The sequence below is a fragment of the Sciurus carolinensis genome, chromosome 9 (assembly GCF_902686445.1).
Source record: "Sciurus carolinensis chromosome 9, mSciCar1.2, whole genome shotgun sequence".
In the NCBI taxonomy this organism is placed as follows: domain Eukaryota; kingdom Metazoa; phylum Chordata; class Mammalia; order Rodentia; family Sciuridae; genus Sciurus; species Sciurus carolinensis.
The window spans coordinates 68684578-68702615 of record NC_062221.1 but is presented as its reverse complement, the minus strand read 5'-3'; the positions used below and the strand labels follow the sequence as shown (position 1 = coordinate 68702615).

The following is an 18038-nucleotide window of genomic DNA, read 5'->3' as shown; positions in this document are numbered from 1 at the left end:
AAACTTGTTCTCCTTCCTCCTGAAATGTAAACCAAATTACTCACTGCATAATCTGAAAACCACTAAAGTAAAAGTTAATTTGGAAATGCTGTCTCACTGGGCTCTGGGCCCTGAGGTGGCCACTGGATCTAGTGAGGATTTAAATGTCAGAGATAGAAAAGAGGACGTTAGGGTGTGGGGAACAGAGGAAGAGAAGAAGAGGAGCCCAAACTATAGCAGGAAGGGAGGGTAAACCAGACAGAAGTCCTCACGCTGCCCAATCTACTCCCTCTAGGACACTGAGTCTCAGAGGCACGAAGTGCAGGGCTGGTCACACCCTGACTCTAAGGTCCCCCAGTGGCTCCTGGTTTAACTGAGCAGTACTTTGTAACTCAAAATAGGGCCACATCTGCAGGTGGACAAAGTCAACACTGGGAAAGGCAGGGTTCCAAACACTCATTCACAAATCAGTCACTGTTGGGAAAGCAAGATGATTTTTATTACAGATATGAGGTGCCATACTGATCGTTCCCAGGTTAGCCCACAAGTCTATTTTATGTAAGTTTAGGACGAACAGTTTCTTCAAGATACTTTGTTTCAACAGGCAGATGATTCTGAAGTCTAATTTGGAAATCGCCCCACCCCTGAGGGCATGGGTGGGCATGGATGCTGCACCATATTGGGCCTAGCAGGGAGGGGATGGCCAAGGGAACATACGTCCCAGCATAAAAAGTTGTGCTCTCCCAGCATAAAAAGTTGTGCTCACCATTTCGTCAGGAAAGGTGGGTCTGAGACAAGTATTTCTTGGATGTCAGGAACTGAGGGAAAGCAGGGTGGGAAGAAGAAAGGTTTGGGAAGTGATTCCTTGAATGACTGGCTTAGGATGTGGAAGTGACTCCTGAATCACGTCCATGAGCTCCTGCACTTACACTAGAGCCACATGCACAAGACGAGTTACAACAGCACAGAATCTCACGCGCCACTCAGAGTCCCTCTGAAAGGACTCAATTGCAAATAGGTCCTAAGTGTGTGGGCAAAACATGTTGATTCTTCTTGGGTCCCCGTGACCCCTATTAGTCTGCAGTTCTCCACTGAATCCCACGAGGATAAGAAATTCCAACTGACCTGCCTGCTGTGAGGCAAGGTCGGAGCTTATGCCTCTCGCTTCTCACAGCCTGCCGCTGTGGCTAGCAGATGCCCTGCCAGCCTCGCTCAGGGATAAATGCTGGGCAACTGGGTGGGTGGAGAGCACCAGCACCCACTCATGAGAGGTGTCAGAACTGGAGGTCACCCAGGGCTGCGGGCCTGAGTCTGCCCAGGTCACTCGCCAGCTCACTGGAACTAGTTGAGGATGAGAGAGTGGAGACTGCAGAGGAGAGTAGGGTGGGAAGCAGAGCCGAGCTCACGAGCCCAACACACTGCCCACCTGAACCCATGTCAGCTCCCGGGGCCTCAGTGGGAGCCGCGGATGGAGGAGGCGGTGGGGGCCAGGTCAGAGACTTACATTGTATGCATTGATAATCAGCTGGATAATGTTCTTGGAATCTCCATGTAAAATCTCCACTGTGGTTCCAGGTATCAGAGCTGTAAAATTCTTGAAAAAAAGAAAGAAGTAAATCCATTTGCCTTCAGTTCCATCAGAGTGAACACTCCTACTGACTAGAACAGTAAGGGCCTGGCACTCTTGGGCCACTCTCCTGCACCTCACATCGGAGAAGCTGCCACAAGTTTCCAAGTGGAAGAACTGGAGCAAGACAGACTTCCTGCAGAGGGCTGAGGAATACCTGCCCCGTGGACCTGAGGGAGGGGCTGACAAACCTGCCCGAAAACACCAAGTCTTGGAGACCTCGCTCCTCTGCCACATGAGGGACACCCTCCATCCAGCCTCCCAGGAGGCCCTGCCTGTCATGTTTTTCTTGTCATCACTCCCCTGGTTCTACACGGGTGATCCCAGGTTCATCTTCCAGGATGCACTCAGTCTGTCCCCAGGAGTGCAAAGGGCGACTCTCCCAAGGGTCTCAAGTACACTTTATTTTCTCATTAGGGAGCTGAGAACCAGCAGGGTGCCCTCCCAAGGACCTCTGGATACCTCCGAATGTGGTCCTGGACAAAGTGGGCAGCTCTGAAGGACTGGCACCCTCTTCCCTCAGCACCAGCTCCTGAACATGGCTCTCATTACAGGGAAGGAGCGGCCACTGCCCTCGGCCTGCACAGCCCTGCATGAGCCCCTTCCCTGAGCCAGGGGATTTGGTTCTGGGAAAGGATGGTTAAAGCCAAGTAAGATTTCTTTTCTCATGAAACATCTGGAAGCCCAAGACAGTGCTTGCAGTTAATCCCTCTAAGAATGTGGTTTGTAAAACAGATCAGCCAGCGATTTTCCAAACAAACAACAACAAATTGTCCTTCCCTATTTGCATTGTCTAGTACAGACTCAAACTAAAAGTAGGTCAAGAATTCTAGAAGACACCTGTGGCTTTTCACCAGGGATAGTCTCCCACAAGGGTCTCAGAAAGACTCACTCAGACAGGGCTCTTTGTGGATATTTAGGGGATTCCTGGTGAAGTCCTGTACCCTCTCAGCGTAAAGGACACCAGGGGTTTGCTGGGCTTCACCTTCACCCCATAGGAGCTCTCTTTGTGTAACTCGGGCTTCAAGTTCATCATGGCAGGAAAAGAGCTCACGGGGGGAGCCGATGACAATGGGCAATGGGACAACCAGGGAACAGTCTCAGATGGAACAGACCCATACACACAGCTCTGTTCACTCAGGACACTGGCTTTTCTCTTGGGGAACTCCTGTTCCAGACCACCCACTAGTCTCCCACCCTCTGCTGGTGAGGCATAGGGAAAGCTGGATTAGTGATGCAGGCTGCTTATTTGCATATTTAAGTGCATATTTGCACTTCTTATTTCCCTTCCCTATTAGAATACGCCCCTCCACTTCCATTTCATCTAGAGTACCATTTCACCTGTTTCCATTTCACCAACTGAAAAATAGGGATTTATACCACCTTTGAGGTTTTTCTCAGAATCAAAACGGATACCATCAGTTTAAATTCCTTATAAAGATATTCATGGCTGTGTGAACGCTTGAGTTTTCCCCAATATTAGTATTTTCCACTGGATCAAGACAGGGCTACATTGCACCCCTCCTGTATCTCTCCCCACAGACAGCAGGGCTGTGAGCATGCCTCGCCACTCCCCTACCCACTTCCAACCTCCCTTAGAGACAGCGAGGTCCCAGAACAAGTCACCAGCCCCCTTCCAGGTGTACCTTGTAGAGCATATAGTGGTTTTTCGTCACTGCAAAGATGAGGTTGATGTTGTTCTCTGCCAATTTCTCTCCAAGCAAGGCAAGGGATGGATAGTCCTAGGGCCAGGGCAAATGGAGGCTGTGACACTTGGGATGAGCTGAGATCCCAGCACCTGCGTCAACACACACTCAGCAGCTCCATGCTTACCATGAAAAGGAAAGGTTTCCCTCAGGTGGCCCCTTGGACCCCTCAAGAACCAGTCCCCAATGGCAGCTCCTGGCTGAGGGACTAGGCAGAGCACACAAAGGACCCCGAGGTACTTGCCAGACACCCCAGAGTGGGGAAGTGAGGACTGGGCTTCTCCAGGCTGCTGCGTCTCCATCCTTCCAGCAGGGATGGGAAAGTTGCGGAGACCCCAAGGAGAACCACCACTGTCCTACCGTCTCCATCAGCACCTGCTCCTTCCTCTCTTCCCTAAGACTTGCCCTTGCCCTAGTGTTAGGCCCACCACAGCCCCTGCTCACAGCTCAGAACAGGAGGAGGCTGCGACCACAGGACTAAAAGCTGGGCCACGGGCAGGGTGCAGAGCCAGGAGGCAGGAGGAGGCAGAGGCAGTTAACAGGTCCTTAAGGACTTTAAGGGGCACAGGGGTTGCCATCTATAGTTGCAAGTCTTTTTTCCTATAGTTACAAGGTCCTATAGTTGCAAGTCTTTTTTCCAGATTCTGTCATTCCTGGACAAATTGGAAGGCTTGGACATGATCACTTCTTGAAACTGGAGAAAAAGGGGTTTGTCTGGCAAAGAAAATTGGGAAGAACTCCTCCCTGGCCAGAATGGATTTGGGAATAGATTTCTGGAAAAGGCTGCATTGTACGTGTGGCAAGATCTCAAGAGTTATCATCTATTAGTATGTGTGTTTGAAATTTTGTATAAATTCTTTTAAATTAAGAGGCACTGTCATAGGCTATTGGGAGTGGAGGACCCTGAGGGCTCTGGTCCATGCAGTCCACCGGCTGCCCCTCTGACATGGACAGGGAACTCACTGTCTCAGGGAGCCCATTTCTAGAAGTTGGGGAGTCCCCCCATAACTGCTAGTTCAGTTGTGAGCTCTGTTGGAAAAGAGTTCCTCACATTACTTTAGGATCCCCTCTGCCTGAAGGGTCTGCCCCAATTCCCCAGGTTGCCTGTTCCTCTAACAAAACACTCCCCATTTAGGTACATAACGGCAGAAAGATGAACCCACTACAGAAATCCCGGGGAAACGTTCCAAGTTAGTGAGGAATTCCAGAAACCCACTTGGAGAAGAGAGAAAAAAGAATGAAACCCAAGAACCAACCCAAAGCCAGTGAGTACCGAGGGCTAGAGCAGGGTTCAGAGGCCGGACACTAGGTGGACACTAAGACCCTGTGGGTCACCAGGAGAGGCCCCGGGAGCCTGTGGGACCCTCACCATCTGGTTGGACGCGGTGTACTCATTGGCCTCGTTCAGGTGGCACTGGCCATCATGCGGCTGCACCAGGCCCCCCAGTTTTCCATCCAGCGCGATGTGGGGCACGTCGTCTGTTGTAAACACCAGCAAGTGCAGGGCGTCCTTTCGCCAGCCGATCTTCTCCTGCAGGACAGAAGGTGGAGGGTGAGCAGCCCTGCCCAAGCCTTCCCTGGGGCCAGCAAGACCACAGGGCTGGTGGTCTGCATCGCAGGTACGCTCCTGGCCATTTGGCTCACTCATTAAGCCACTGGGGACAGGTTCTGCAGAGGCTTGGAAGACATACAGCCTGGGCCTGGGAAACCCAGATGCAGAGACAAATCTCCAAGCCTTTGCCCACACAGGCCGGTGTGCCTGGACCCAGCCCCAACCCGGTCATGGTATTTATCCTGCTCCTTCCAATGACATCTCCTTCCCATCTGCTCCTCCGGACTCGTCCCTCTTCAACCTCACCTATTATTCCTTCCCCAGAACCATCTGGAACCCACTCCAGTTCCCCAGCACATGCTCTGGCTGGGTTTGTCTAAGAAGATAGTTAAGTAAATATTTCAGTCCTCCAGTTAGACATGAATCACTCAGGACCAGAGCTCAAATGAACAAGAGCCCAAGAGATAGGTCTGATTTTTGAGGAGTCGGTAAGAACTGCCATCTGTTCTGGTAGATGTAAACCATTCCAATCATTAACAGAACCCTTTTGGTTTCTAAAATCGATCAGATCAGCTCTCTTCTCCCTTCCTGCTTCACTAAATGGAATTTATCTTGTCTTTTTTTTTTTTTTTTACTGAGAATTAAACCCAGGGGTGCTTTACCACTGAGCCACATCCCCCACCTTTTTGTTTGTTTGTTTGGAGACAGGGTCTTTTTAAGTTGCCAAGGCTGGCCTCAAACTTGTGATCCTCCTGCCTGAGCCTTCAGAGCTGCTGGGATTATAGGCACATGCTGCCATGTCTGGTGGGAACTTATCCAGTCTTTAGGCTGCACCACTACTAAATGCGATCTGTATGGCAAGGAAAGGATTCTATTTTTCACAACAGTCACTGTGGCCCCTGTGTTGCACATGAACACTCCCAGGCATTATGATCAGGAGAAGCTAGCTTTGACATGGAACAACAAAAACTGGTTTATATGGTCACTTTTTACTAACAGTGAAAAGGCATCCTAAGATGTATTGGCAGCAGGGTGAATATATGCAAGTCCTCAGCACTGCCCAGAATCAGCTACCTGTGCACCTTTGATACTGAAGTAAGAGACTGGTTCACAGACCTTTCAGGTGGGAAGCTATTGCTCTTTTACTGCAGTTGAGGGGCTGAGGGCATCGACCTCTCTCACTCATCATCAAACTGATGGGTAAAAAGCTTGAAGAGCTGATACTGTCTTGCTCCAGGAAGCAGCTTAGCCACAGAGAAATACATCACAAAAGATAAGGGCGACATAAGGGAGGAAAGCGGTTTGACCAGAAGTCAGTGAGGACTGAAAGTCAGGAGACCTACTACGAGCAAGGACTCCACCTGTTGGGGAGTCGGTTCCTAGGCACTCAGCATTCACCTAGAATACAATCACTCATCTCCTACTGCATGCCAGGCTGGATCTACAGAAATGCTTGCTCCAGGTCTCAGAAAGCTTATAGCCCAACACACCACAATGAGCACGTTACCGAAGGCAAAAGCCAGGTGGGCGGAAGCCCGGGGGGAGGAGAGGGAGGACTTCCTGGGTCAGCTGGAAGGATGAAGAGGACACTCCAAGGCAATAGGAGGGAGAAGGAAGGAAGGAAGAAATAGGAGGGAGGAGGCAGAATAAGGGGTGGACATTTTAGGAACTAGCAAAAATACAGAAGGGAAAGGAGCACAGCAAGGGGGTGGGACTTGAAGGTCCCTCACAGCTGAGCCATAGAGCTACTCGTGGAGTAGAAGTTGGGATCTGGCTCCTTCTGGCAGGACTGAAAGGGGTCACGGGGAGGTTTCCAGGTTGGACTGGCCTTAACAACCCAATGACCAGATAATTACAATGTGCCCAGAGACTCAAGATGCATATCAAGAGGTTGGATTCTTGTTTTATGGACATTTCCATTTTATTCATACATTATTTTCTTTATCTTCTATCCTCATGTAGTCCCTGTTCCTTCTCAACGTTCAGGAGGTTATATTACCTCCCACTTATTCTGGCTTCCTGAGAATACCGATTCAGAGCTATCTGAACCTATGTCTCTCAAATGGCAATTTCTTTTCTTTTCTTTCTTTCTCTATTTATTTTTTGATATCAGGGATTGAACCCTGGTAAGGGCACTTACCACTAAGCCACATCCCAGTCCTTTTTTATTTTTTATTTTGAGACAGGGTCTCACCAGGTCGTTTATAGTCTTAAGTTGCTGAGACTAGCTTCAGACCTCCACTCTTCCTGCCTCAGCCTCCTAAACCACTGGGATTACAGGCACGCATCACCATGCCCAGTCTAATGAAAAATTTTAGGACCCTGAATAAAGTCCTTTTTATTTTTACAGTTATCTGAATTTGGACTGATCCATACACAAAGAACAATCAAAAACTCAGAAGGCCTTTTTGAGAAAATGACAAGCTAACTCTAAAATTTATATGGAATTATAGATAGTGGAGGCAAGTCAAACAATTTTGAAAAAGAACAAAAAAACAGGAGGTGTATCATCTAAGGTCAAGACTTATTACAGAACTACAAGAATCAGGACAAAATGTTACCTGCCCTAATCTTGTACTGCCTAGGTGACCTAGCTGAATTTCTACCCCACCCTATCTTGTTTATCTTTGAGGCAGGATGCCTGTAGACCAGAAGTTCCAGACTGGCTGAAATGGTTTGGATCTAAGATGGTTGCCAGACTGACAACCGGACAACCTCTAATTGCATTATAATCTATCTTACTAAATAACCCCCACCCAGCACCATGATGCCCAGTTAATAATTACCAGGCGGATGATCAAAAAGACCCAGAAAAGGAGCAGAAAGAGGTGGTGCCCAAATTCCAAGATAATCTCCATCCTATTCCCAGGAAATATATGAATAGCCCTCCCCTTTATTAGCCTCCCTCTTCTTATTTCTTTTATCTTCTTTCTATAACTTCCCAATCCACAATGAACCAAGAAGTTGATTTTCGAGTTTATTTCCCACTTCTCCTATTCTTGGCCAAGAATAAACTGTCCTTCACTGTTCAGTTGCACTCTTGTTATTGGCTCCACGATTCCAAAAGGGAAAAAGGACCCAGTTTGGGACCAAGAATTGGTAACAAAAAGTATGAATACAGAGGTCAGATACAGACCCCCACACGTTTAATTTGGCAGGATAATGGAATCATCAGACATAAAAAAAAAATTAGACATGCAAAAAAATGAAATTCAACGTACATAGGTCAAAAACAAAAATTAACTCAAAGTTGATCACAGACCTAAATGTAGCTTAAAGCTATAAAACTTTAAAACCTTTGTGACTTTGGTATAGAGAAAGATTTCTTAGATTAGATGATCTATAAGATAAAAAAAAATTGATGAATTGGACTTCATAAAAACTAAAAACTTCTGTTCTTTGAAAGGTACAGTTAAGAAAATGAAATGACAAGGCACAGACTAGGAGAAAATACCTATGAAAAGTTAAAATCTGATAAAGAATGTGTATCCAAAATATATAAAGAACTCTCCCAAGCCAATAAGAAAACAACTAAATTTGAAAAGGGTCAAAAAATTTGAATAGATATTTCTCCAAAGAAGAGACATGGATAGAAATAATGTCATTAGTTGCTGAGGCTGGCCTGGAACTTGTGCTCCTCAGCTTCCCACATCACTGGGATTACAGATGCACACCACCACACACGTCTTTTGACTAGGTGATGCTACTTCAGGAGAACTGATATGAAATTACACACAAAAATAGTTTATTAACAGTAAGAAGAAGGGAAAGGGATAAATATCCTTTTTAGGAACAGGTAAGAAAATTGAGATGCCCCCTCTACTGCCATTAGAAATTAGGTTCATAAAAAGTATAGAATTATATGCAAATGTGTATAACAGTGAAAACAAAACTCAGCACTACAATTGTATTGTGATTACAAACTATTATGAAAAAAGTGTAACTGTATTAAAGAAGAGAGAGAGAGAAACTGAAACAAAATACATCATTATATGGTAGGGGTTGAGATTATGGGTAATCTCTTTTATCTTTTTTCCATTATTTTCTGAACTGTATTAAATAAATAAGCACTACTTTGGGCTTTGAAGGCTCGCTTTGTCACTGAAGTTTTCAGTCTCCATTTCTTCCATGCCAGCATCTTGATGGTCTTTTGGGAACATACAGCATGGTGGTAGCAAGAGGACTGAACAATGGTGGATGTGAGTGCCTTATGACGACCATTTGAATTTTGCTGCTGCCCCTGACTACCTGTGTGACTTTGACCCATTTATTTAACACCTCAAAAGCTTTTCTTGTCAGTAAAACAGGAATAATAGTACTTAACATTTACTGAGCATGCTATGATTCCATTACTCTTCACGACCACCTTGGGGAAGTAAGTCATAGACTGCCATCTTATAGATGAGGAAACTGCTGCTCAGAGAGTTGAAGTAATCCATCTACGGAACTAGCAAAGGCCAAAGAAGCCAGACTGAGATGGCTTACCCACAGAGCTAACCTAACCAGTCACAAGGCACCCAATCAAATAGGGAGAGGAGGCTGTATGTGTGCATGATAAATGAGACAATTCACACAAGAGCCTGGCACACGGAAGGTTTGCAACCAATGACTGCTGCATCCAAAATAAAATGCTTGTTGAATGGAAGGCTGCATCTGAAATGGAAGTGGCTCCCCAAGTGCAGAGTGGCACAGCTTAATCATAGTAATTCTGTTTTCTCTGAAGTGGGCTCTTGTACTATGAATGGTGCTAACAGTTGTGGTCCAGAGGCTGGGCTGCAGGACTATGTCAGGACACTCATCCACCCAGGCACGCTGGTCCCACATGGTGACCGTGCAGGGTATTTACATTGAAAATACTTTGCCCACCTCTGCTCGGCTGGTAGAGCTTTCTATGTGGAAGGCTTAAGTACTATATTGTATGTTCAGAGCATGGAATAACAGTGAGAAAGAGGATTTTTTTTCTTAAGGGAAATCACTGAACTATAAAATGGAACGTGACAGGGAGGTCAGACTCCACGAACCTTACAACAGATGAGTCTGGGTTCACATCTCTGCCTGGCTCCAGTGGTGGGACACCGCGTCAGCTCCCACTCACTCTCATTTGTGAAATGAAGCTAAGCTTGCCTTGCAGGGCTGGTGCTAGGATTTTAGATATAGTGTATTAAAAAGTACTTAGCACATAAAAGTAACTATAAAGGGAATCTATAATTATCACTTCAGGACCAGTAATAACTTTTACATCTTTTCTTTTACTACTTGATGTGTGAATCTACACAATTGTTACAGGGAATATTAATTACCGCACAGCAAACAGTTTAAAAGCCCTGCATTAATTAAAAACCACAGTGAGATTCTACTGCCTGCCTATTTAAATCACTTAAATTAAAAAGGTTGAAGACACCAAATGTTGATGAAGAGGAGTAGAAACTGGAATCCACACTGTTGGTAGGAATGTAAAATGACACATGAATTTTGGAAAACAGTTGGGCGGTTTCTTGGAAAGTTAAATACCTAACTAGGTACAGTGACACATGCCTGGAATCCTAGCAATTCTGGTGACTGAGGAAAGATGATCACAAGTTTGAAGCTAGTCTCAGCAACTTAGTGAGACCCTGTCTCAAAATAAAAATGGGGATGTTGATCAGTGATAGAGTACCCCTGGGTTCAGTCCTCAGTACTGACCCCCCACCTCCCCCCCAAAAAAAAGAAAGAAAAAGGTTAAACACTTATCATATGACCCAGTCATTCCGTTCCAGGGATGAACCCAAGAGAAATGAAAGCACACGTCTATACAAAGATGTGATCACAAACATTGATAACGGCAGTCTCATAACAGGAAAAACTAGAAACAACCCAGGAGTCCATCAACAGGGAAAGGAAAGAAGTAAACTTCTGGTTATCTATGCAACTCAGAAATTAAAGAAACGAATGGATAAACTTAAGAGTGTGGAGGAGTCAAAATAATTATGTGGGATGGAATGAGTCAGACAAAGAAAAGGGGGTATATATTATGTATATAAAATTTTAGCAAATGCAGTCTAATGTGTAATGAAACCAAATTAATGGTTGCCTGGGGTGGAAGGGGAGGGAGAAATGACAGGGCACAATTACACTTTTGCAGGTGAAGGATATGTTCATTATCTTGGTTGTGGTGATGATTTCTTAAGAGCGTATACGTGTGTCAAAATCTGTCAAACTGTACATTTTTTATATGTGTCACTGTGTATACCAATTGTTCTTCAATGACTTTTTAAAAAAGAAGCCTCGATTTGCTCAAAATGTCATTTAAATACAATAAAAGGACCTGCGCATACTGATGGTCGGGAACGTGCTGGGAACAATGCATATAAATATTCTTTTAACGGTCAGCAGTTGTGAGCTGGGGCTCAGGGGACTGGCAAATCTAGGTTCAGCCCCATGACTGCTTCATCTTGTCTTCTGACCTGGGGCGAGTATCTTAATCTTTGTCAGTCCCAAATTCTCAACTGTGAGAAGGAGCTAATAACAGTATCGATAAGATACAGCTGTTGAGAGAATTACACAAGATGATATACTGGGAGCACCCAGCCCAGCACCTGGAATGTAGCCAACAGTCAATAATGATACTCTGTCCTCGGTATTTCCACTGGGCTGAAAAAGTCTGACTCATGTCTATCATTCAGAAGCACACCATCTCATCCTTGGGTTGTAGGGCTAGAGGTGATGTTTATCCCCTTTCTGCTTATTCTCATTTCCTAAGTTTTTATGTTGAATATATTCTCTTTATTAAAAAAAAATACAACTTTTAAAAGAAAAAGAAGAGCTATTTATTTAGCTAAACTTTTCTCCACATCTCTGAGTAAAAAGTACATCTAAACAAAACTGATTTCACTAGGATGACCGAGGTTGGAAATGTCAGGGTGGGCGGGGCGGAAACTCACTGGACTAAAGAACAAGAGATCCGGCGTCTGGCCAAGACCGAGATTTGCTCAACTCTTCTTTGTTTTTGCTGGTCAAATCTGAATCCAATTCAGCACTAGGTCTGTTTCAGCTTTCAAACACACAGTCTCACACTCACTCACAGGGTGACCTGGCCCTTTTCGTCACACAGAGAGGAAAGAGGACCCCCTGCCATACCTGTTCCTAGCATCTCCCAGTGTTGGGTCCCCCCACCCCAGCAGGATGTCTTTCTGCTAGAACCTTCCTCTCCATCCCAAACAAACTCACTCTCCCAAAGGAAGGCGGGCTCCTCCCTCCCTGAGAAAACACAGCCCCACAAATCCCACCCACTCTGGAGAATGTTCCACCAGTCAGTCTCTCAGGTTCCTTCCCATGTGCCTAAAAATATGCTCAAGGCCCAGTTGCCATAACCCTGGCCTTGACCCTGCTACTCCACAAGGCTTCAACCCTCAGATCTCCCTCTCTTCTTTAAAGCTAGCGGACGATTGCCTCCACCTCCCCGCACCTCTTGGTTTCTTATAATCTGACCTCTCTCTCTGTCATTTAAAAAAAAAAAAAGTAGAAGTAGGAACTGAAAGGGAAGACTAGCCTTTACCAGTTTTTGAAAAGCAAAATAAAATGGTTCCTCCCAAGAGCAAAGACAGACTTGCTGGCTTGCTCACCTCTAACAGCTGGCCCCGGAGAAAACTTGGTGACCAGGGCAGAGTTAAATGGTTAGGGAGTGGTTTGAGGACCCGAGGTGCCAGTCTGTGGGTCAGTTTGACTACCTGGAGTTGGAAGGAGTCATGCTCAGTGGCTGCAAGTTCTGACAAAAGAGAAAGGTCCTTCAAAGGACCAAGAACAGGCTTCCAAAACCCTCCTCCCTGTCCCACCTCTACAGTCTGTCCCTGGGTTCCTTGAGAAGCTCTCCTGTCCCACTGGTAAGGAGTCTCCATGGGAAGTCACAGGGGCCAGGGAAAGACTTTCTAGATGCCAGCTCAAAACAAGCCGCGCTCGGCAAACAGTGTGTATGGTAGAATTCATGGTCAGAGTCCCCAAATACAAATGTAGCCCAGAGGGTGCACAGCTGAGAACCACGGAGGAGGTTCAAGGGCCTATGCCGGACAAAAGCACAAGAGGGTTACCAGGGAGAAAAGTAGAGCAAATAAGTGGCACCTAAGGTTTGGAGGGAATCCCAGCTGTCCAGGACCAAGCTCCTATCCGCCGCAGGGCTCTTTCCTCTGGCACCCTCCACCTGGTACAGACTCACTGCGACATCAGACAGCCTTGCTCTACTGCTGAGAAGCAATCCTTTCCAGGAAAGTCTTTCTTTCCTTGGATTCCAAGCAGCTTACCTCCTGCATCCCCTGTCCAGTCAGAAGGGTCTATTCCCACTCGCATAATGACAGCCAAGGTCAGTTAACAAGCTGCTTCTTGCAGTGTCTCCTCAGAGTGAGATAGAATTTAGGGATACGGAGAGCACTGAGTCTCAAAAGAGAAGTGCACATTAGTGGTTGGAATGCCCAGCAAATAAATCCTAAGCAACCCAGACTGTGTCCTTGAGCCTGTGTCCATACGATAAGGCACCTGGAGGAACCACTCCCTTAGGGAGTATGTGATTTAAAGAACTTGGTGACCAAGAAATGACCCTAGCTTCATGGTAATAGTATAACGTACACGCTTGGTGGAGATTTAAGATGCTAATGAGACAGGTGATGTAGGAAGTAGCATGATCAGAACATGTGAGGGCTATGTCCAAGTGCAACCCCGTTCTCCTCCACCCCTAGTTCAGCCCCAGCTACTGACCCTCTCTAAATGTTAAAACCCAGACCAGACAGGCAACTTGCCCTGAGAGCACCCGTACTTCTGTTCTCGGGTGTACTTTCTACTTTATGATAAATTTCTTGCTCTGTTATTCATACCTGACTTGTCCATAAACCTTCTACAAGGCAGTTAAGAACCTGGAAGGTCTTGAGTAGGGTCTCCTCTGCTCCTGGAGGCCTCCTCGTACCCCAGGCAATGACAAGAGGACAGGGTTCCAAGCCCAGTGCCATCCACTCACCCACCTCTGCTCTCTCACTATCAACATCTGCATTAAACAGTCCCCAGGGTCCTGAATGTGGTGTGAGCCACAGAAGAAAGCAGAGCAGCAATGTGGCCTGCAGGGCTCTGACGGGGCCCTGAGCACATGGCCTACGTCTGTGCAGCTGAATCTTCCAGGCTGACGGTGAGCCTGTAAGTCCCCAGAATCATTTTCTAATGATTTATTTACACACAAGGATCATACAGAACATGACAAGTGAACAAGGAAGACTCGAGGACGCCCCTTAGAGAGTGCAGAGAGGCCTGGAAATCTGAGGAAAGACACGTCCCACCTGCTGCCAGCAGGTGGGTGGCTCATTTGTGCAGAGACAACACTCACAAACACTCTCCGGAAGACTGAAAACACAGGGGCACCTAGAATAAAGGATTCAGTGAGGAAACAAACGTTAGCTTTAAATGACCAGGTTTTCTGGTCTCAAGGTCAATCCACTAAAATTAGCAATGACCCAAATGAACGGGTCCTCAGGCCAGATGTCAATGTAGCCCACAGCCTCACTGACACTGATGAGTCACCAGGCACATGTTCTCCCTCTGCTAAGAAAGAGCCACTATGTGAACAGCAGTCTCTCACCAGGAGCTATGAGACCCTGAGGGAGCAGAGCCAGTGATTCTGTGGCACTCTCAGAACTGGGAAAGGCAAACATCAGAGCTCCCATTTTACAGACGGGGAAGCCAAGGGCAAGATAAGCAGGCTCTCCAGAAGGGCCTGGCTCCATCAGCATGCTGACCTTGGGATGATACTGGGATTACCCTGGAAACCCTCAGCACTGTGAGTCACGTTACGACTGTGTCTGATAAGCAGGAAAGTCACAGCTAAGAGAGAAGAAGGACATGCAACAGTGATTCCCAGGGACCGACGCTGCCCCGCTCCACCGCTGGCAAATGAGGTCAGGCAGGTAATTGCGATGGTTCCCTGGGCTAGGACTTTGCTCTCTTTGGAAGTTTACTCCTCCCATTCTGCTCCTGTATGACTTCGAAAGATGGCAGATGCTCTAACGTCAAGGTTGAGTATACCAGCATAAGGGTCCAGTTTCTTTCTCCAGCTATGGCTCTTATTTCTAGCTGTAAGACCTTTGAGAAGTTACTCAACCTCCTCATCAAAAGGGGATGATACGACCACCTTTAAGGAGCCTTGGAGTCTCACACGGAAGTAAAGAGACCAGAGTGAGTTCCTGAGGGACAGGAACACTATGATTCAACCACAGGGTCTTAGGAGCCCATCCTCCCACAGAGCCTGCCCCCAGCTATACCTCAGATCTTGCTCATGTGTCCGTCTTCCAACTGGAGTGAGGTTTACAGAGGCAGGAGCTGTGGTTATTTCAACCGTGCATCCACCGTGGCACCTCACAGGGTCTCAAACCCAGTAAGTACTCGACATATTTTCAAACGCAAAAAGACACTCCGTACATCAACCTTTCAGGCAAGCACTGGGGACAGGTTTCAGGCAGGAGAGAGGAAAGAAAGAGGGTTGACCTGGCCAGCCAGTGGGCAGATCCCACAGCAGATCTGAGCTTGGGGACCAAGGAGTCTTAATTCCAATGTGGCACACAAAGAAAAACAAGTTTAGACTCTGTGATTGGGTTTTCAGAACCATGTTGACATTCAAGCCTGTTTCTATTACTTTATAACAATAAACATGTTCTCATTAGTAGTTTGTTTTTCCTACTTCCACATACTTTGCCATGAAATATCTTCTTTAAAAATCTGTTTCGTGGTTAAACTTAATGAAGCCCAAAGTGTAGTATTTCTTTCTTTGGGAAAAGAAATCTTGGCCTGTGACTCAGGGGGTAAACATCCACCTCAAGTCCAAACCCAACAATGTGCAGCAGGACATTTTTATGTGGGCTCTTTGGCAAGGTCCACTCTAAGCTGAAGACAACTTCAGAATAGATAAGGTTGAGCCATATATGTATTTTCCATTTTGTTGAAGAAAATATCAATAGGCAAATATCAATTATCACTGACAGTTCAATATTGGTCATTTCATATAGGTCAACATAATATTGACAAACAGGCTGCTGTTCACTTTCTAATGAATTTGCAAATTCAAGTCAAATCCCTGAGCATAAAGACTTTTCCTCAATTTTTTTTTTTTTTTTAGTTTCCTCCATAATCCCGTTCACTGAGTTAGACAAAGGAGAGCCACAGAGCCACAGAGGCAGCATGGTATGATGGGAGAGAGGACAGGGTGGGTCAGGAGGGCCTGGGAGCTCCTGAGCCTCAGAAACACAAAGGCACCTATGAACACAAAGCATTTATTGGCTCCCAGCTGTTTAATGAGGAACTACTGTGTGCAAAGCAGTGAGCTTGGTGCTGAGGATACACAGTCATGAGAAAAGAGATACTGTCCCTGCCTTCAGGGACTTTACTGTCTCAAAGGGGAGGCGTGCATCATTCAAGTCATGGCTCAAGTAAAAATAAAATGATAACTAGGATAGGAGTGACCAAGGCCCTGGCACTGGGGGACCCTGACCTAGTTAGGATGATCAACGAGGGAGGTTTCCCTGACAAACAGACAACTATGCTGAGGTCTGCAAGGTAAGTAGGCCTGGGTTAGACATGAAGAGAAAGGTAGGTTTGGGGGAGAAGGGAGAGATGGAAATGTGAGCACAGGGTATTCCCAGGCAGGGGAATGATGATACCACAACGGTGGATACATGAGGCTACACATTTGTCAAAAATTCATTGAGTGAACCACACCAAGATTGAACTCTAATGTAAACTATGGACTTTGGTTGATGATGATGTGTTAACACTGGCTCATCGACTGGAATGAACGTATCACACTGAGGCTGGATGTTGATAATACAAGAGGTCATGTGGCGGGGTTGTAGACTGCTCTAAAGAATAAAGTCTACTGCTGGGCATGGGGGCACACGCCTGTAATCCCAGTGGCTCAGGAGGCTGAGGCAGGAGGATTGCAAGTTCAAAGCCAGCCTCCACTGGCTTTAAGCAACTTAGCATCTCAAAATAAAAATACAAAAAGGTCTGGGGATGTGGCTCAATGGTTAAGCACCCCTGGACTCAATCTCTGGTACCAAAAAAATAAATAAGGTCTAATGATGATACATGAGGTGGGGTAAGGGAAAAATGGAGGAAGGATCAATTGTGTAGAGAGAAATGAGGGGTGGGGAAGTGGCGGGGGGAAGAAAAGGTAACGGAATGAGACAAACATCATTACCCTATGTACATGTATGATTACACAAACGTGTGACTCTATTTTGTGTACAGAGAAATGAAAATTGTGCCGCATATATGTACAATGAATTTTAAAAAATGAGACTTCTTATAAAAAAAATACCCCTTTTCATTAAAAAAAAAAAAAAGTCTCCTAATAAGAAAAGAAAGAAAGTATGACTACAAGACCAGGGTCTCACAAGTATAGGAACAAGATGTGTAAGGGACCTAGCAGGAGTCAAGAGTAGGTGACCCAGGTCGTGTGGCTGGGACCCAAGCGCCCTGGGTGGAGGCTGGGGAGGGAACAGGGCCGGAAGGCCGAAGACTAAATCCCGCCTCTTGGCCAAATGCACATTCTAAAGAGGAAGAAGCCCCTGACTTGAAATGAAAAACTGACATTCTCGCCAGTTTGGAAATGTAGCCTGAGTCATCCAAGAGACCCCACAGCCTCTCCCGGGCTGAGTCTTCCCCACCTGGGTCAGGGAAGGGGCGACAGGCACGTGCACCCTCCTGAGGCAGAGAGGCCAAGGGAGGCATGTGGCTGGTTTACACTGGAGTGTGAGAGGAAACGGGGACTCTCCACTTGCCCTGCTGACAATCCAGAGATGTAATTCAGCCCGTTCCCACACCCCCTGTGATAATAGGCAGCTGTCGGCAGGAGGGTAAGCCCCCAACACAGTCAACCAGGGCATCACAGACTTGCGAGGTCACTCCAGAGAGCAAACCAGCGATTCAAAGCATGTGTGGAACCACAATCATCTGAACACCGAAGGCTGAAGGGAGCTGGCACCACCAGACAAGGACACAGTGGGGCGGGGGTGCCACACCCCTGTTCCAGCGTCCTCAAGGAAATCCCACGCTTCACTGGAGTTTCCCCAAGGCACTGCAGCAGAGGAAGAGCAAGCAGGCTGGTGCTGGATTGAGACCCAGAAACCTGGGGTGCAATCTGCTGCAGAAGCAGTTCCCACATGCTGAG

The 18038-nt window shown here is 46.6% G+C and overlaps 1 protein-coding gene across 1 annotated transcript in view; it reads right to left on the bottom strand.

The window, feature by feature from the left end:
- The window catches only part of Itgb5 (integrin subunit beta 5), a 110587-nt gene that overhangs the window by 47952 nt on the left and 44597 nt on the right, over positions 1-18038 (bottom strand). Inside the window, exons 6-8 of the mRNA XM_047564606.1 lie at positions 4682-4843; positions 3253-3348; positions 1484-1573 (exon numbers count right to left, since the gene is read on the bottom strand). Coding sequence (XP_047420562.1) covers positions 1484-1573; positions 3253-3348; positions 4682-4843 — 348 coding nt within the window. The remainder of the gene's footprint in view (positions 1-1483; positions 1574-3252; positions 3349-4681; positions 4844-18038) is intronic.